This window comes from Colossoma macropomum, unplaced genomic scaffold, assembly GCF_904425465.1.
Source record: "Colossoma macropomum unplaced genomic scaffold, Colossoma_macropomum, whole genome shotgun sequence".
NCBI lineage: Eukaryota > Metazoa > Chordata > Actinopteri > Characiformes > Serrasalmidae > Colossoma > Colossoma macropomum.
In genome coordinates this window covers 133,696-154,214 of record NW_023495997.1, presented here as the reverse complement: position 1 = coordinate 154,214, position 20,519 = coordinate 133,696, and the positions used below count along the sequence as shown (strand labels likewise).

At 39.8% G+C, this 20,519-nt stretch overlaps 1 protein-coding gene across 7 annotated transcripts in view; it reads right to left on the bottom strand.

Annotated features, from left to right (window-relative positions):
- LOC118803910 overlaps nucleotides 1-20,519 on the bottom strand; it is a 100,096-nt gene that overhangs the window by 19,474 nt on the left and 60,103 nt on the right. For 5 of the 7 annotated variants that reach the window (XM_036564444.1, XM_036564448.1, XM_036564450.1 and 2 more), the window contains 4 exons: nucleotides 18,614-18,787; nucleotides 17,972-18,142; nucleotides 16,150-16,320; nucleotides 13,767-13,928 (listed from right to left, as the gene is read on the bottom strand). In XM_036564444.1, coding sequence (XP_036420337.1) covers nucleotides 13,767-13,928; nucleotides 16,150-16,320; nucleotides 17,972-18,142; nucleotides 18,614-18,787 — 678 coding nt within the window. The remainder of the gene's footprint in view (nucleotides 1-13,766; nucleotides 13,929-16,149; nucleotides 16,321-17,971; nucleotides 18,143-18,613; nucleotides 18,788-20,519) is intronic. The other 2 variants (XM_036564446.1, XM_036564447.1) reach the window with 2 other exon arrangements.

The following is a 20,519-nucleotide window of genomic DNA, read 5'->3' as shown; positions in this document are numbered from 1 at the left end:
ACTGTTTGTGTTTATCTCTCTCTGCACTGTTTGTGTTTATCTTTCTCTCTGCTGTTTTTGTTGTTTATCTCTCTCTCTTTCCTGTTTGTGTTATCTCCCTCTTTACTTTTTGTGTTGGTTATCTCTCTCTGTGCTGGTTTTGTTGTTTATCTTTCTCTTCGCTCTTTGTATTGTTTATCTGTCTCTGTGCTGATTGTTTTGTTTATCTCTCTCTGTGCTGTTTGTGTTGTTCATTTCTCTGTGCTGTTTGTGTTGTTTATCTCTCTCTGTGCTGTTTGTGTTGTTTATCTCTCTCTGTGCTGTTTGTGTTGTTTATCTCTCTCTCTGTACTGTTTGTGTTGTTTATCTCTGTGCTGTTTGTATTGTTTACATTTCTCAGTGCTGTTTGTGTTGTTAATCTCTCTCTGCATTGTTTTTGGTTTTTATCTCTCTCTCTCTCTCTGTGCAGTTTGTGTTGTTTATCTCTCTCTCTGTGCTGTTTGTATTGTATATCTCTCTGTGCAGTTTGTGTTGTTTATCTCTCTCTCTCTGTGCTGTTTGTATTGTATATCTTTGTGCAGTTTGTGTTGTTCATCTCTGTGTTGTTTGTGTTGTTTATCTCTCTCTGTGCTGTTTGTGTTGTTTGTCTGGGCTGTTTGTCTTGTTTATCTCTCTCTGTGCTGTTTGTCTTGTTTATCTCTCTGTCTGTGCTATTTGTGTTGTTTATCTCTCTATCTGTGTTGTTTGTGTTGTTTATCTCTCTCTGTGCTGTTTGTGTTGTTTGTCTGGGCTGTTTGTCTTGTTTATCTCTCTCTGTGCTGTTTGTCTTGTTTATCTCTCTCTCTGTGCTATTTCTGTTGTTTTTCTCTCTATCTGTGTTGTTTGTGTTGTTTATCTCGGTGTTGTTTGTGTTGTTTATCTCTCTCTGTGCTGTTTGTGTTGTTTGTATAGGCTGTTTGTCTTGTTTATCTCTCTCTGTGCTGTTTGTCTTGTTTATCTCTCTCTCTGTGCTATTTGTGTTGTTTATCTCTCTGTGTTGTTTGTGTTGTTTATCTCTCTCTGTGCTGTTTGTGTTGTTTGTCTGGGCTGTTTGTCTTGTTTATCTCTCTCTGTGCTGTTTGTCTTGTTTATCTCTCTCTCTGTGCTATTTGTGTTGTTTATCTCTCTATCTGTGTTGTTTGTGTTGTTTATCTCTCTCTGTGCTGTTTGTGTTGTTTATCTCTCTCTGTGTTGTTTGTATTGTTTACATTTCTCAATGCCGTTTGTGTTGTTTATCTCTCTCTGTGCCATTTTTGTTGTTCATCTCTCTGTCTGTGCCATCTTGTTTATCTCTCTCTCTTTGCCGTTTGTGTTGTTTTTCTCACTCTGTTCCATCGGTGTTGTTTATCCCTCTCTGTGCTGTTTGTGATGTTCATCTCTGTCTGTCCTGTTTGTGATGTTCATCTCTCTCTGTCCTGTTTGTGTTTTTTATCTCTCTCTCTTCTGTTTTTGTTGTTTTTCTTTCTCTGTGCTGTTTGTATTGTTTATCTTTTTCTCTGTGCTGTTTGTGTTGTTTATCCCTCTCTCTGTGCCATTGGTCTTGTTCATCTCTCTGTGCTGTTTGCTTTATCTCTCTCTATCTGCTGTTTGTGTTGTTTCTTTCTCTCTCTCTTTCCTGTTTGTGTTGTTTATCTCCCTCTTTACTTTTTGTGTTGTTTATCTCTCTCTGTGCTGTTTGTGTTCATCTTTCTCTTCGCTGTTTGTGTTGTTTATCTCTCTCTGTGCTGTTTGTGTTCATCTTTCTCTTCGCTGTTTGTGTTGTTTATCTCTCTCTGTACTGTTTGTGTTGTTATGTCTCTGGGTTGTTTTTCTTGTTCGTCTCTCTCTCTCTGCATTATTTGTGTTTATCTCTCACTCTCTGGGCTGTTTGTGTTGTTAATCTTTGTCTGGGCTGTTTGTCTTGTTTATCTCTCTCTCTGGGCTGTTTGTGTTGTTTATCTCTCTGTGCTGTTTGTGTTGTTTATCTCTCTCTCTGTGCTGTTTGTGTTGTTTACATTTGTCAGTGCAGTTTGTGTTGTTTCTCTCTCTCTCTCTGTGCTTTTTGTGTTGTTTATCTCTCTCTCTCTCCATTGTTTGTGTTGTTTATCTCTCTCTGCACTGTTTGTGTTGTTTATCTCTCTCTCTGCTGTTTTTGTTGTTTATCTCCCTCTTTACTTTTTGTGTTGGTTATCTCTCTCTGTGCTGTTTGTTTTGTTTATCTCTCTTTGTGCTGTTTGTGTTTCTCTCTCTCTGTGCTGTTTGTATTGTATATCTCTCTCTGTGCAGTTTGTGTTGTTTATCTCTGTGCTGTTTGTGTTGTTTATCTCTCTCTCTCTCTGGGCTGTTTGTGTTGTTTATCTCTCTCTGTGCTGTTTGTGTTGTTTATCTCTCTCTGTGCTGTTTGTGTTGTTTATCTCTCTCTGCACTGTTTGTGTTGTTTATCTCTCTCTGTGCTGTTTGTGTTGTTTGTCTGGGCTGTTTGTCTTGTTTATCTCTCTCTGTGCTGTTTGTCTTGTTTATCTCTCTCTCTGTGCTATTTGTGTTGTTTATCTCTCTGTGTTGTTTGTGTTGTTTATCTCTCTCTGTGCTGTTTGTGTTATTTGTCTGGGCTGTTTGTCTTGTTTATCTCTCTCTGTGCTGTTTGTCTTGTTTATCTCTCTCTCTGTGCTTTTTGTGTTGTTTATCTCTCTCTCTCTGCACTGTTTGTATTTATCTCTCTCTGCACTGTTTGTGTTTATCTTTCTCTCTGCTGTTTTTGTTGTTTATCTCTCTCTCTTTCCTGTTTGTGTTATCTCCCTCTTTACTTTTTGTGTTGGTTATCTCTCTCTGTGCTGGTTTTGTTGTTTATCTTTCTCTTCGCTCTTTGTATTGTTTATCTCTCTCTGTTCTGTTTGTGTTGTTTATCTCTCTCTGTGCTGTTTTTGTTGTTTATCTCTCTCTGTGCTGTTTTTGTTGTTTATCTCTCTCTCTGTACTGTTTGTGTTGTTTATCTCTGTGCTGTTTGTATTGTTTACATTTCTCAGTGCTGTTTGTGTTGTTAATCTCTCTCTGCACTGTTTTTGGTTTTTATCTCTCTCTCTCTCTGTGCTGTTTGTGTTGTTTATCTCTCTCTCTGTGCTGTTTGTATTGTATATCTCTCTGTGCAGTTTGTGTTGTTTATCTCTCTCTCTCTGTGCTGTTTGTATTGTATATCTCTGTGCAGTTTGTGTTGTTCATCTCTGTGTTGTTTGTGTTGTTTATCTCTCTCTGTGCTGTTTGTGTTGTTTGTCTGGGCTGTTTGTGTTGTTTATCTCTCTCTGTGCTGTTTGTCTTGTTTATCTCTCTCTCTGTGCTATTTGTGTTGTTTATCTCTCTATCTGTGTTGTTTGTGTTGTTTATCTCTGTGTTGTTTGTGTTGTTTATCTCTCTCTGTGCTGTTTGTGTTGTTTGTCTGGGCTGTTTGTCTTATTTATCTCTCTCTGTGCTGTTTGTCTTGTTTATCTCTCTCTCTGTGCTATTTGTGTTGTTTATCTCTCTATCTGTGTTGTTTGTGTTGTTTATGTCTCTATGTGCCATTTTTGTTGTTCATCTCTCTGTCTGTGCCATCTTGTTTATCTCTCTCTCTTTGCCGTTTGTGTTGTTTATCTCACTCTGTTCCATCGGTGTTGTTTATCCCTCTCTGTGCTGTTTGTGATGTTCATCTCTGTCTGTCCTGTTTGTGTTGTTTATCTCTCTCTGTCTTGTTTGTGTTGTTTATCTCTCTCTGCTGTTTTTGTTGTTTATCTCTCTCTGTGCCGTTTGTGATGTTCATCTCTCTCTGTCCTGTTTGTGTTATTTATCCCTCTCTCTGTGCCATTGGTCTTGTTCATCTCTCTGTGCTGTTTGCTTGGTTTATCTCTCTCTGTGCTGTTTGTGTTGTTTATCTTTCTCTATCTGCTGTTTGTGTTGTTTCTTTCTCTCTCTCTTTCCTGTTTGTGTTGTTTATCTCCCGCTTTCCTTTTTGTGTTGTTTATCTCTCTCTGTCCTGTTTGTGTTTATCTTTCTCTTCGCTGTTTGTGTTGTTTATCTCTCTCTGTACTGTTTGTGTTGTTATGTCTCTGGGCTGTTTTTCTTGTTCGTCTCTCTCTCTCTGCATTATTTGTGTTTATCTCTCACTCTCTGGGCTGTTTGTGTTGTTAATCTTTGTCTGGGCTGTTTGTCTTGTTTATCTCTCTCTCTCTGGGCTGTTTGTGTTATTTATCTCTCTGTGCTGTTTGTGTTGTTTATCTCTCTCTCTGTGCTGTTTGTGTTGTTTACATTTCTCAGTGCAGTTTGTGTTGTTTCTCTCTCTCTCTCTCTGTGCTTTTTGTGTTGTTTATCTCTCTCTCTCTGCACTGTTTTTGTTGTTTATCTCTCTCTGCACTGTTTGTGTTGTTTATCTCCCTCTTTACTTTTTGTGTTGGTTATCTCTCTCTGTGCTGTTTGTTTTGTTTATCTCTCTTTGTGCTGTTTGTGTTTATCTCTCTCTGTGCTGTTTGTGTTGTTTATCTCTCTCTGTGCTGTTTGTGTTTATCTCTCTCTCTGTGCTGTTTGTGTTGTTTATCCCTCTCTGTGCTGTTTGTCTTGTTTATCTTTCTCTATGCTGTTTGTGTTGTTTATCTCTCTCTGTGCTGTTTGTGTTGTTTATCTCTCTCTCTGTGCTGTTTGTGTTGTTTATCTCTCTCTCTGTGCTGTTTGTGTTGTTTATCTCTCTCTGTGCTTTTTGTGTTGTTTATCTCTCTCTGTCCTGTTTGTGTTTATCTTTCTCTTCGCTGTTTGTGTTGTTTATCTCTCTCTGTACTGTTTGTGTTGTTATGTCTCTGGGCTGTTTTTCTTGTTCGTCTCTCTCTCTCTGCACCATTTGTCTTGTTTATCTCTCTCTCTCTCTTTGTTGCTTATCTCTCTCTCTCTTTGCCGTTGGTGTTATCCCTCTCTGTCTGTACTGTTTGTCTTGTTTACCTGTCTCTGTGTTGTTTTTGTTGTTTAACTCTCTCTTTTTACTGTTTGTGTTGTTTATCTCTCTCTCTGTGCTGTTTATCTTGTTTATCTTTCTCAATGCTATTTGTGTTGTTAATCTCTCTCTGTGCTTTTTTTTATCTCTCTCTCTGTGCTGTTTGTATTGTTTACATTTCTTAGTGCAGTTTGTGTTGTTTCTCTCTCTTTCTCTGTGCTTTATGTGTTGTTTATCTCTCTCTCTCTGCACTGTTTGTGTTTATCTCTGTCTGCACTGCTTGTGTTGTTTATCTTTCTCAATGCTGTTTGTGTTGTTAATCTCTCTCTGTGCTTTTTTTTATCTCTCTCTCTGTGCTGTTTGTATTGTTTACATTTCTTAGTGCAGTTTGTGTTGTTTCTCTCTCTTTCTCTCTGCTGTTTTTGTTGTTTATCTCTCTCTCTTTCCTGTTTGTGTTATCTCCCTCTTTATTTTTTGTGTTGGTTATCTCTCTCTGTGCTGGTTTTGTTGTTTATCTTTCTCTTCGCTGTTTGTATTGTTTATCTGTCTCTGTGCTGTTTGTTTTGTTTATCTCTCTCTGTGTTGTTTGTGTTGTTTATCTCTCTCTGTGCTGTTTGTGTTGTTTACCTTTCTCCCTGTGCTCTTTGTGTTGTCTATCTCTCTGTGCTGTTTGTGTTGTTTATCTCTCTGTGCTGTTTATGTTGTTTATCTCTCTCTCTGCTGTTTTTGTTGTTTATCTTTCTGTCTGTACTGTTTGTTTTGTTTATCTCTCTGTGCTGTTTGTATTGTTTCCATTTCTCAGTGCTGTTTGTGTTGTTTCTCTCTCTCTCTCTCTCCTGTTGCATGCTGGGAGTTTGACTGAGAGTGGTGTGGGGTGAGACTCTTGGTGAGAGTGACTGCTACTTTTTCACTTTTTTCTTCTTCTAAATCGCATGATTTGGTGAGTACTTTGTGCTGGTTTGTCGTTGTGGTGTGTGAGTTGTGGCAGGGATGGTGTCTCTTGAAGAGACACCATCTTTGTCCCTCCGCCATGGCTTCAGGTGTGTGCCTGAAGATAGTGTAATGGTGGAAGATGTTCTCCTTGCTGTAGGAGAGCAGGTTGGTACTGAACACATTATGTCTGCATCTCGTATGAATAAAGCAGTGGTGGTCTTTCTTAGAGAAACCCACCTTGTTAGCCGGCTAATTGAAAGTGGCATAGTTATAAATGAAATGTTTGTGCAGGTCACGCCACTGTTGGCTCCCTCCACAAAGATCACTGTTTCAAATGTACCGCCGTTTATACAGAATGAGGTGCTGGAACGTGAGCTTTTACGATTTGGTAAGATTGCTAGCTCATTTAAGATGGTTTCGCTTGGCTGTAAAAATCCTTCACTTAAGCATGTTACGTCTTTTAGGAGGCAGGTTTACATGTTTTTAGACTCTCCTGATCACACACTTGATGTTTCCTTCCGTGTAAAACATGACGGGCGGGCCTATATGGTCTATGCTAGTTCAGGCAGTCTGCGCTGCTTTGAATGTGGTGATATTGGTCATAAACAGTTTGCATGTCCGCACAGGAGGCAAGAAGAGGGAAATGTTAATGTTAGGTCTGAGGTAGGTGCTGCTGTGAGTGCAAATGTTGGTCAGGGGGAGGCCGTCGGGCCTTCTCAGGTGGGCCATGCTGAAGCTTTGATAGAGCTGCCTGCAGTGTCTGAGCAAGAGAACCAGAGTGTGGACAATGCAGTGCCCAGTACGAGTGTGTCATACAGTTGAAAGGCAACATAGAAATGAGTGATCTGAATGAGAGGACAGCTGAGACCAGTGCTGCTGGTTTGAATGATGTTGAATTGAGGCTGGATGAATCCTTTTCTGATGAAGGGGGTGCTTGTTTGCAGGAGAACCCTGGTGAACTTGGGGCTTCCCAAGAGTGGCCCTGTAGTGGTTTAGAAGTCAGTTCTCAGGGAGCTTCACAGGTGGATCAGTCAGTTTATACTTTGGATGAAGTTAACAGTTTTTTAGATGAGACCTACGGAAAACAGGTTAATGTGAAAGATTTTTTTCCTGATATGGAGAAGTTTGTCAGGTCGGTTTCACTGCTCCAGAAGACTGTGGGTCTTGACCTTTTGAATGAGAAAAAGCGCTTTCGGCTAAAGAAACATGTTACACACATACGTAAGTATGGTAAACTGGTGAAGAAAAAGTCCTCCAGTCATCTGTGATAAATTGATCATGCGTCACGTGGTGTCTTTACCTCCTATGTTTTGTTCTTTCTCTTGGCTCTTCTCTTAGGTCTATTTATGGAAGTTTTAAGAGTAGGTTCTTTTAACATAAATGGGGGTAGAGATAGACTGAAACGTGCTTTAGTATCTGATACTATACAGCAGAAAAGACTGCATGTTACTTTCCTTCAGGAGACACACAGTGATGTGGATAATGAAGTTGAGTGGGCTATGTGGTGGGAGGGACAGCATGTGTTGAGTCATGGCACCAATTTGAGTGCTGGGGTGGCGATTCTTTTCTGTCCTTCATCAGGGGTTAAGATTTTGCACACAGAAGAGGTCGTGAAAGGTCGTCTTGTAGTGGTCAGGGTTGAAATTAAAGGCATTCAGTTCTCCTTTGTGAACGTCTATGCCCCCAATGTGGGGCATGACCGTGTTGTATTTTTTAACACTTTGCACACTACTTTAAGTCAGTGTGCTAATGATGGATTTACTGTCATTGGGGGGGACTGGAACTGTACGGTGGATTTTACCATAGACCGTACTTCTGAAGAACCTCACATACAGTCTTCTGTGTGCTTGTCTAAGCTCCTGAAACAGTTTAGGTTGTTGGACATGTGGAGAGTTAAGAATCCTGTAGCTAGACAGTATACATGGGTTAAGGTCTCTGATAATAGAATTAGTGCTGCTCGGCTAGACCGAATTTATGTGTCTACACATCTTGGCAGTAGAATCACTGAGGCTGTCATTTCTCCTGTGGGGTTTTCTGATCACCACTTGGTTTCTATCATGGTGAGCTTGTCACGCATTTCTAGTGCACCTTCATATTGGCATTTTAATGTGAAGCTGTTGCATGATGCAGTTTTTTGTGCAAGGTTCATGTGCTTTTGGGAACAGTGGAAGACCAAAAAAGTTGATTTTGAAAATTTGAGACAGTGGTGGGAAATGGGCAAGGCACAGATAAGAATGTTTTGTCAACAGTATACAGCCAATTCAAGTACAAGAGCAAGACTGACTGTCCAGGCTCTCGAGAGGGAGATACGCTCTCTGGAGCTTGGACTGACTGCTACTCATGACCCTGTTATGTTGGGAAAGTTGCAGCAGAAGAGGAAGGAGCTCAATGTCTACTTGAATGAGAGGGTGAAGGGGGCCTTGGTGAGATCCCGTTTTACTACACTCGCAGACATGGACGCTCCAAGTGCCTTCTTCTTCAATCTGGAACGTTCAGTAGCACAGCACAAGCAGATGGTCTGTCTTCGCCTTCCGGATGGACGAGTGTCTACTGATGTCACAGACATGCGTAAACATGCAGTGGATTTTTATTCTGCTCTTTACACTGCAGAACTCTGTGACTCTGACTGTGTTGCGCAGCTTCTTCAAGGACTCCCACAACTGGACTCTGAATCCAGAGATGAGCTAGACTCTCATCTGACTCTGCAAGACCTCACTGCTGCGGTTGGACAGCTCAACACAGGACGGTCTCCAGGCATTGATGGCCTGCCCTCTGACTTTTATAAGCATTTCTGGGACTGTATTGGGGGAGATTTTTATGAAGTAATCTGTGAATGCATCAGGGAAGGGGTTTTACCTGGTTCATGTCAGCGTGCTGTGTTGTCTTTGTTGCCAAAAAAGGGGGACCTCTCTCTTTTAAAGAATTGGAGACCAGTTGCTCTTTTAACCACTGATTATAAAATCCTTTCCAAATGTTTAGCCAATAGGCTCAAAAATTACTTGTCTTTGGTAGTGCATAGGGACCAGTCTTACTGCATTCCTGATAGATCGATAATGGACAACCTGTTCCTTGTGCGAGATGTATTGGATTGCTGTAAGGGTTCTGATAAGAGTGTTGGGCTGGTTTCTCTTGATCAAGAGAAAGCCTTTGATCGTGTTGATCACCAGTACCTTTTTAATGTGCTTAAGGCTTTTGGCGTTGGGGATGGTTTTTTAAGTTTGGTGCGTTTACTGTATTCTGGTGCTGCATGTTTGGTTAAGGTGGGGGGTGGGTTGAGCAGACCAATCCCAGTCACAAGAGGAATTAGGCAAGGCTGTCCTTTATCAGGTCAGCTATACAGTCTAGCTATTGAACCGCTGCTCATCTGTCTGAGGAGGAGATTAGCTGGCTTTCAAGCTGCACAGGGATTTAGGGGTCCAGGGGCAGCACTATCTGCCTATGCTGATGATGTAACGGTTTTTATCAAAAACAGTCAAGATGTTCAGGTTTTAGTTGAGTCCCTCAACTTGTATGAAAAGGCTTCTTCTGCCAAAGTTAACTGGGAAAAGAGTGAGGCTCTTTGGGTAGGCCAGGAACAGATGGAAAGGCTACCACGTCTGCCTGGGACTTTGAAGTGGGGCAGAGAGGGGTTGAAAATTTTGGGTGTCTTCCTGGGGACAGATGACTTTCAGAAGAAGAACTGGGAGGGTATAGTGGAGAGAGTGTGCACCAAATTGTCTCAATGGAAATGGTTGCTACCCCGGTTGTCCTACAGGGGGAGGGTGTTGGTGGCAAATAACTTGGTCGCCTCCACCCTGTGGCACAGATTCAGTGTTTTACAGCCACCTGCAGGACTGGTACAGGAGGTGCAGAGGATGTTGGTGACTTTTTTCTGGTCAGGACAACACTGGGTTCGATCAGCTGTCCTATACCTGCCAGTACAAGAGGGAGGACAAGGTCTGGTGGATATCAGGTCCAGGATCATGGCCTTTCGTCTGCAAGCTGCCCAACGACTACTGTTCCATGGAGCAATTGCTTGGAAGAATACTGCCACTGTCCTTTTGAGACGAGCTGGGGGAATGGGGTTTGATAAACACCTGTTCCTTATGACAACGCCAGAGGCTGTGTTGGCAGGACTTACACCTTTTTATAGATCGATGCTGGAAGCATGGAAGGTGTTTTCTGCCTCAAGGACTACTGATACGCCTGTTGGTATGTGGTTGTTTGAGGAGCCATTGTTCTTTAACCCCTTTTTACCATCAGCTCTTTCATCTTCAGCAGTATTGCGCTCTCGTTTGGTGGCTGCAGGATACACGAAGCTGGGCCACCTTATGAGTACTGGAACAGCGGCTGTGAGTGAGAGGACGGGGATCAGGTCCGGTCGTCTGCTGAATCAGGTGATGGCAGAGGTGCAGAGGTCACTGCCAGCTGACTACCTGAGCTTCCTGAATGACCCATCTGTCATCGCCCAGTGGAGGGAAGGATGTCAGTATGATTTTCCTGAACTGACTGTTAGCCCTGCTGTGGAGTGGACTGAGGACGAGAGGTGTCTCCTTTCCTTCACCACTCCAGTACTAGGCACCTTCTCTTTGGTTGGAAAGAAGACACTGTACTTGGTATGTGTGAAGGTGTCCCAGGCACGCTTTCTGGATGGAGTTTTATCGACAAGGTGGTCTGAGTTGTTTGGCACTGACTCCTCCCCGAAAGGCTGCTGGCGGGTTCTGTATAAGCGTCCGATTGATAAACGGACAGCTGACCTCCAGTGGAGGATTGTACATGGAGCCATAGCTACAAACAGACATCGGGTGCATCTCGATCCAAATATTGGGGAGGGTTGCCTCTTTTGCCCACAAATTGAGTCTCTCTTTCACTTGTTTGTGCAGTGCGCTCGGTTGGGTGATTTGTTCTCCTTGTTGACCGAATGGTTCTCGTCGTTGGGTGAGGCTTTCTCCTTTCAGCTTTTTATTTTTGGGCCCAAATACACAGTAAGGAGGAAAAATGTCCTAGTTTTACTAAACTTTTTATCTGGTACAGCAAAGCTAGCAATCTGGAAGACAAGAAAGAACCAGATGCTGGGTCAGGGAGCGGTGGACGTGGTGGCTGTGTTCCTGGGGTTGGTGGCTGCACAGCTGAGAATGGAGCATGCTTACTATAATTTGGTGGGGAAGTTGCCAGAGTTCGTGAGCATTTGGGGCATTAATGAAGTCCTATGCACAGTCGATGATGTTGGCAATCTACGGTTGATGTTTTGATTGTGGGTGTTGTTTTAATTTTATGTTGCAGTTAATTTTTATTTTTTTCATTTTTTTCTAACACACGAAAAATTTTGAGCAATAACCTTGGTGTCTTCGTAGGTTTTTGATTGTCTCAATAAAAGGGCTTTTAAAATTCAAAAATTCTCTGCTGTTTTTGTTGTTTATCTCTCTCTCTTTCCTCTTTGTGTTATCTCCCTCTTTATTTTTTGTGTTGGTTATCTCTCTCTGTGCTGGTTTTGTTGTTTATCTTTCTCTTCGCTCTTTGTATTGTTTATCTCTCTCTGTGTTGTTTGTGTTGTTTATCTCTCTCTGTGTTGTTTTTGTTGTTTATCTCTCTCTGTGCTGTTTGTGTTGTTTATCTCCCTGTGCTGTTTGTGTTGTTTATCTCTCTCTCCCTGTGCTTTTTGTGTTGTTTATCTCTTTCTGCACTGTTTGTGTTGTTTATCTCTGTGCTGTTTGTAATGTTTACATTTCTCAGTGCTGTTTGTCTTGTTTCTTTCTCTCTCTCTGCTGTTTTTGTTTGTTTCTCTCTCTTTCCTGTTTGTGTTGTTTATCTCTCTCTGGGCTGTTTGTGTTTATCTCTCTCTGTCTGTACTGTTTGTCTTCTTTACCTGTCTCTGTGCTGTTTGTGTTGTTTATCTTTCTCTCTCTCTCTCTGCACTGTTTGTGTTGTTTATCTCTCTCTCTCTATGCCAATTGTGTTGTTTATCTCTGTCTGTGCTGTTTGTCTTGTTTATCTCTCTCTCGGTGCTGTTTGTGTTGTTTATCTCTCTCTGTGCTGTTTGTATTGTTTACATATCTCAGTGCAGTTTGTGTTGTTTATCTCTCTCTCTCTGCACTGTTTGTGTTGTTTATCTCTTTCTGCACTGTTTGTGTTGTTTATCTCTGTGCTGTTTATGTTGTTTATCTCTGTGCTGTTTGTATTTTTTTCTCTCTCTCTGGGCTGTTTGTGTTGTTAATCTCTCTCTGTCTGTACTGTTTGTCTTGTTTACCTGTCTCTGTGTTGTTTTTGTTGTTTAACTCTCTCTTTTTACTGTTTGTGTTGTTTATCTCTCTCTGTGCTGTTTTTGTTGTTTATCTCTCTCTCTGTGCTGTTTGTGTTGTTTATCTCTCTCTGTGCTGATTGTGTTGTTTATCTCTCTCTCTCTCTCTCTCTGCTGTTTTTGTTGTTTATCTTTCTCTCTGTGCTGTTTGTGTTGTTTATCTCTCTCTGTGCTGTTTGTGTTGTTTATCTCTCTCTCTCTCTCTATGCCGTTTGTGTTGTTTATCTCTGTCTGTGCTGTTTATCTTGTTTATCTTTCTGAGTGCTGTTTGTGTTGTTAATCTCTCTCTCTGCTGTTTTTGTTGTTTATCTCTCTCTCTGTACTGTTTGTGTTGTTTATCTCTCTCTGTGCTGATTGTGTTGTTTATCTCTCTCTCTCTCTCTCTCTGCTGTTTTTGTTGTTTATCTTTCTCTCTGTGCTGTTTGTGTTGTTTATCTCTCTCTGTGCTGTTTGTGTTGTTTATCTCTCTCTCTCTCTCTATGCCGTTTGTGTTGTTTATCTCTGTCTGTGCTGTTTGTCTTGTTTATCTCTCTCTCTCTGCATTATTTGTGTTGTTTATCTCTCTCTCTGCACTGTTTGTGTTGTTTATCTCTCTCTCTCTCTCTCTCTCTCTCTCTGTGCTTTTTGTGTTGTTTATCTTTCTCTCTGTACTGTTTGTGTTGTTTGTCTCTCTCTGTGCTGTTTGTGTTATTTATTGTCTGGATATTTTTTGGGTGGACAGTCCACTTTCAGCCCACCAGTGACACTGATGTATTTAATAACTAGTCACATCGCTGTGTCTGAAACATTCATACCAGACATGCACCACCACTCAGTGGTGGTCCTGCTTTAGGCTCTTTCTATTAATGAATAGAGGAAGAAGGGCTGATAAACTATGCAGTAACAGATGGGCTACAATCTGTCTGATTGTATGATAGGTGTTTCTGACAAAATGGCCAATGAGTGTACGAACACAGTAGAAATTTCAAAAAAATTAGTGTACTTTTTAAAAAATGAGTGTACTTTATTAGTGTACCTTATTTTAAACATACAGTACACTTCTAAAATCAAAGCCATATTAATATGGAGGCTCCAATATTAATGTTGGTTCTATCATTGGGAGATCCGATGATGCCAAAGCCATCCATGGCCAGTAATCTTAGAGAGCACAATTGTGTGGCTAAATAGCTAATATAACAGAATTGGCAGTTAGCATTCTCCTCCAATGACACTGTGTTATAGTGGCAGTTTGTAAAGATGTGGTGGAGCGTTACAGGAAGCTCCCTCCCAGCTTGGTAGCATGGTGTGATGGGGGAGACTTAGCTAAGGGGTGGAACTGGCCACAACCAAAATAGTAGAGAACTTTGTAATTACGGTCACAGAACATCTATCAATACACCGCAGCTAATTGAATATATCAAATTCAGAAGTGTAAACACATTTTTTGTTGATCTGTGAAAATAAGTTAAAATGTCCATCTACAGAGCATATACTTAAATGTGACGTTTTTCTTCAATTTCTATTTGCTATTATAAGAAAAATGAAAACAAAATATAAAATAAAAAAATATTAAATATATTTGCCATAACTCTTGCACAGGCCACATTTTGTTTCCTTGGTACATTCTCTTACCGTATCCTGATCTCTGATTCCTTCATTATCTCAGAAAGCTGCATCACTGAGTTGACTAGTTTATTCCTGCGTAGATCCAGATGTTTCAGTTGTAAGCGATGTGAACTCACAGCTGAAGTCAGAGCAGCACAGCCTTTATCATCTATACTGCAACTCTTAATGCTGCAGACAGTAAAACAGGTTCAAGAACCAAGTTTAGACACTTTTCAATAATAATTAAAATAAAAAGAAGAAACAATTAATAACAGTTAGACAAAAAATAAAGCCAGAATTCTAAACAGTACATCTGAAAATAACAATAACCGACCTTTGAAATTAAAAATGTAACATTTTAATTTAACACAGAATAGCAGAGAAAATAAATGGTAAAAATTTGCTAAAACCATTAATGAAAACGTAATAAACTCCATCATAAACTGCATTGATTTTGTCATGTTACAATTACTATGTTCTGACATCTCCACATGAATGACCTGCAAGTGATCTGAGGAATCGACAATAACCCTGCCTCAGTTAAGGAAAGCACTCAGACTGTGTATTCTGATCAATCATTAATATTGATTATGGAGCCCTTAGATGACTCTATAGTCAATATGAAAAGTAAAACCACTGTGATCTGTATAAGACCTGTATAAGAAGCTGTAGCAGTTAGGTGTACACCGCAATCTTGTCTTTTCCATTTACCATTAATTTGGAGGCTGGACTTTTCAAACTCTAAACATCATTTATTCTACATTTGTATCTCATCTTTACTTTATTGCTGTCATGCATTCAGCCAATCCTCAGATGGACAAGAACTACATCTCCCAGAATCCACTGGGGGATAACGTTGCAGAGATACTTCTCTCGCACCCGGAATCGGACTCAGACTCCAATACCCAGACTTCCCAGCAAAGTCACATGACTCCTGACTGGTCCTCATGCTCCTATCAGCGTTCACGTTCACCCGAATACTAATATGTTTCAGCTGTATCTGTGTCATATGACTATGGGCTTTAGACAGTGTTAGGTATTGCTTTTCACTCTGAAACTACTGAGCGTTTATTCCTCTTGACATTATCATGTAATTGACCTTCTGCTTGTTTTTCTTTGACTCTGTCTTTTTTACTTTTGCCTGACTTCTTGGATTCATATTTTTGACGTATCGCTTGTTTTGTAGACTTCGTTCGGATTTGTCCTTGTCTGTTGTGGTCGCCATTGTTGCTTTCCTGTGCTTATTGGAACTGACCCATGCCTGTCCTCTGACTCTGTTGCACTTTCCTGATTCTACTAGTAAAACCTTCCTTGTGTTTTCAAACTGCGAGCGTCTGATTTCTGGCGACACGTTACAATTGCATTTTATCATTTCCATCATGTTTCTTCAATGCTTTTCTCTAGTATTCCACAGAACTCAACAAGACACCATCAGGAATCTCAATCCCATTAATGTCATCTACCCCATGTTTATCATAATTTCAGAAAATGGAGGTAAGTGGGCTCTGGAATTGCTGGTCTGCAGTCCAGAAGACAGACTTTAATCTCAGCATTAGCATTTTACCTTCTGCCATTCTCCACAACAGACAGCCAGGGGCTGCACAAGACTCTTAACCTTTTAACCACACTCCACTTTTCACATCTACACTTTCTTTCTCTCTCTCTCCCTGTCATCATGTCCACATCTCTTCTTACATCACCTCCTCTACATCATCTCCTCATGCACTTCACAGATGAGAGCAGGCAGAGAGGATGACAGTGGTAAACTGTGGCACACGGCTGGTCAATACGTGTACATCTGTGGCAAACACTTCATCATAGGTATGTTTATGACTCAGTTACCAACCAGTATCACTCCTTTCTTTCCTCTGAAGAATTCTCAAACATTCAGTCTATAGTCAGTTGTCTGTTTTTCTCATTTGGAATCAGCTCCAGAATTTCAAATAGTCTAGGTTTAAACCGGCACCCTTTACAGAAACTATCATTAGTCCTGATTCTTCATGAGCTTTTACAGCCTTTGACACGGTCAACCTCAAGATCCTTCTGTCCATCCTCACCAATCTTGGTAAGTAATTGTCTTAGTTATGTGTACAATAACTCAGAGGTGCAATAATTTGAACTGCTTTATACAGTATGTTTCATATTTATTTATTATCACAGCCACTGTCATTTTACTGTATTTGTAAGAATTTAAAGGTGCACATATTGCAAATTTCTCTCTTGTTTTAAATTATTAGTGTTTATTCTTTCACATTAATGGTTGCAACTGTAACAACTGCAATTTCCCTTGGGATCAATAAAGTATTCTGATTCTGAAAATATCAAGTATACATTCCTTAAAACATATTTTGCTAGTACTGAATCTGTGCTAAATTATACATATTATGAATGTTCTGGTCTAATGACTCACTTCAGTTTCTCCAGTTTACAGTGAGGATTCTTCAGTAGATTGCAGAGCTCTTTCACTCCTGACTCCTCTAGTTTATTCCAGTTCAGGTTCAGCTCTCTGATATATGATGGATTTTCACAAAGAGCTGAAACCAGATCTGCCCAGGATTTCTCTGGTAAACTCTGAACTAGTCTGTAGATCGAGAGAGAGAGAAGGAAGAGTAAATTACACACAACTAACAAAGGAAAAATACCATGTGTAAATAAATACCATAAATCACTGAATATTTATACAAGCAGTATTCAAAAATATCAACAATTAAATAATAATATGTACTAAATACTATGGAATTCTGGTTGATCTTAGCCCACGGTGGGAGGGATTAAAAAATAGTAAATCCTATGATAGTTTTAACATGTTCACTGGCTGAATTATTTATTAATCTTTGGATATTTGATAATTGATTTTATAAAAATATGTATAATGTATACATGTATTACCTAACATCCTAATGTTATTAAATCTGTGGTGCATTATGTAGAATATGTTCTAGTCTGCTAAAGAAATGTCTATCCCATAACACCTATAGCTGATTCTTAGATTTAGACCCAATTCTCTAAAAGACAAGTCATTAATAAACAATAACCCTGCCTCAGTTAAAGAAAGCACTCAGACTGTGTATTCTGATCAATCATTAATATTGATTATGGAGCCACTTTCCTGATTCTACTAGTAAAACCTTCCTTGTGTTTTCAAACTGCGAGCGTCTGATTTCTGGCGACACGTTACAATTGCATTTTATCATTTCCATCATGTTTCTTCAATGCTTTTCTCTAGTATTCCACAGAACTCAACAAGACACCATCAGGAATCTCAATCCCATTAATGTCATCTACCCCATGTTTATCATAATTTCAGAAAATGGAGGTAAGTGGGCTCTGGAATTGCTGGTCTGCAGTCCAGAAGACAGACTTTAATCTCAGCATTAGCATTTTACCTTCTGCCATTCTCCACAACAGACAGCCAGGGGCTGCACAAGACTCTTAACCTTTTAACCACACTCCACTTTTCACATCTACACTTTCTTTCTCTCTCTCTCCCTGTCATCATGTCCACATCTCTTCTTACATCACCTCCTCTACATCATCTCCTCATGCACTTCACAGATGAGAGCAGGCAGAGAGGATGACAGTGGTAAACTGTGGCACACGGCTGGTCAATACGTGTACATCTGTGGCAAACACTTCATCATAGGTATGTTTATGACTCAGTTACCAACCAGTATCACTCCTTTCTTTCCTCTGAAGAATTCTCAAACATTCAGTCTATAGTCAGTTGTCTGTTTTTCTCATTTGGAATCAGCTCCAGAATTTCAAATAGTCTAGGTTTAAACCGGCACCCTTTACAGAAACTATCATTAGTCCTGATTCTTCATGAGCTTTTACAGCCTTTGACACGGTCAACCTCAAGATCCTTCTGTCCATCCTCACCAATCTTGGTAAGTAATTGTCTTAGTTATGTGTACAATAACTCAGAGGTGCAATAATTTGAACTGCTTTATACAGTATGTTTCATATTTATTTATTATCACAGCCACTGTCATTTTACTGTATTTGTAAGAATTTAAAGGTGCACATATTGCAAATTTCTCTCTTGTTTTAAATTATTAGTGTTTATTCTTTCACATTAATGGTTGCAACTGTAACAACTGCAATTTCCCTTGGGATCAATAAAGTATTCTGATTCTGAAAATATCAAGTATACATTCCTTAAAACATATTTTGCTAGTACTGAATCTGTGCTAAATTATACATATTATGAATGTTCTGGTCTAATGACTCACTTCAGTTTCTCCAGTTTACAGTGAGGATTCTTCAGTAGATTGCAGAGCTCTTTCACTCCTGACTCCTCTAGTTTATTCTTGTTCAGGTTCAGCTCTCTGATATATGATGGATTTTCACAAAGAGCTGAAACCAGATCTGCACAGGATTTCTCTGGTAAACTCTGAACTAGTCTGTAGATCGAGAGAGAGAGAAGGAAGAGTAAATTACACACAACTAACAAAGGAAAAATACCATGTGTAAATAAATACCATAAATCACTGAATATTTATACAAGCAGTATTCAAAAATATCAACAATTAAATAATAATATGTACTAAATACTATGGAATTCTGGTTGATCTTAGCCCACGGTGGGAGGGATTAAAAAATAGTAAATCCTATGATAGTTTTAACATGTTCACTGGCTGAATTATTTATTAATCTTTGGATATTTGATAATTGATTTTATAAAAATATGTATAATGTATACATGTATTACCTAATATCCTAATGTTATTAAATCTGTGGTGCATTATGTAGAATATGTTCTAGTCTGCTAAAGAAATGTCTATCCCATAACACCTATAGCTGATTCTTAGATTTAGACCCAATTCTCTAAAAGACAAGTCATTAATCCCCTTATTGTGGACAGTTTTACTCACTTTAGTTTCTCCAGTTTACAGTGAGGATTCTTCAGTAGGTTGCAGAGCTCTTTCACTCCTGACTTTCCTAGTTTGTTCATGTACAGATCCAGCTCTCTCAGGTGTGAGGGGTTTGAGGTTAAAGCTGAAGCCAGATCAGCACAGCCTTTCTCTTCTATACTGCACTTTTTAATCCTGCAGAGAAAGAGATGGATTCCTTATTTCTTCAGTGCTGAATATATATGAACATATATAAACACTGACACAAGGACTCTCTCTTTAAAACAAACACTTACCTTTTATAGATATTATTTATATATAATTTGTATATAAATTTATACATAATGACTGAAAACCCTGAATATGTGGAATAAAACTTGAGAATATGGAATGAAATCTGACGTCATTAATGCACTAGCGCCATCTTGTGTTTTGGTTGTGCGAGATTCCGTATGGACGCAGGCAGTGCGTCGCTATGACTGAGTCAGCACAAGATCTAGTGGCAGTAATCCTGAATAGTGAGAGGATAATTAACACCCTGGTGAATGGATGTACGAACCAAAATAATACCGGTAACCGTATTTAATACTGTTTTACCAATGAACTTCATTCACTGTTTCACTGTGGAAGAATGCAGTGACCTTAACAGGCCAGGCAGTTATCATTAATCAGGCAAACGTTAACGGAGACAGAAACCTGCCTTCCACCTCACAGGAGCTCCCACAACAATCCCCACCTAAAATCTTCGCCCGTTCCCTTGAAAGTCCACAAGGCTATGGCGTGGGGTAGGACTAGCTAGCCTATATATAACAAATGTAGTTGAGTGCTGTTAGGTGCACCCCCCTGGGACACGATCACTTGTAGCGGGGATAGCCCTCGACATCCACCCCGGACTGCGACTGCGTTTAAAGTGGAGCTCCAACACTACACCCCATCCCTACAACCCCTTTTCCAACCCGGGAAGGTGACATCGCTCTAGGCTGCTTGTGGGCTGCTCCTGTGAGGTGTTTCTTTCTAGTATTATTTGGGCCGTACATCCGTTCGCCAGGGTGTTAATTACCTCCTCACTATTCAGGATTACTGCTACTAGATTTCGTGCTGACTCCGTCATAGTGACGCACTGCCTGCATCTGTACAGGATAATACATCCAAAAAACAAGATGGCACAAGTGCTTCGATGATGTCCCATTTCATTCTATATTCTCAAGTTTCGTTCCATATAGTCAGACTTTGTCATATTCTCAAATTGCATTCCATATTCTCAATGTTCATTCCGTATATTCAGAGTTTCATTCCGTATTCTTGTGGTTCATTCCATATGGCATGCCGTTTAGGAAATTATTTATATATATACACACACACACACACACACACACACACACACATACATATATATAGACTGAAAAATCTGTATATATGGAATGAAACTCTGAATATATGGAATTGCGGCAAGCCAGGAAATATTTCATGAATATTGATATATATTTAATGAATATTAATATATATGGAATGAACATTGATATATATGGAATGAACATTGATATATATTGAATGAACATTGATGTATATGGATCGAACATTGAGATGAAATTAATTTTATAGTTTATAAAATGCATTGTATAGTTTATAAAAGCATTTTATAAACTATAAAATGCTTTTATAAACTTTCTCTGTTTAGAAAGAGAGGGACATTTGAGATGATTTGTAGTCTTGGCCCTCCCTCACCTGCTGAACAGACTGTTTACGTTGTTATTTAATGCTGCTATGTTGTTGTTCTTCAGTTACAGTGTGTGTATGTGTTTACCGTGTTATTTTGTGTCCAGGTCAGAGTTAGTGAGAGTGTGTTTGTGTTTGGTGACCATCAGAAGAAAGAGTAGGGCTAGGAGTGACCAACCTCAATTTTCAGTTGCTTTTGAAGTGGCACTGT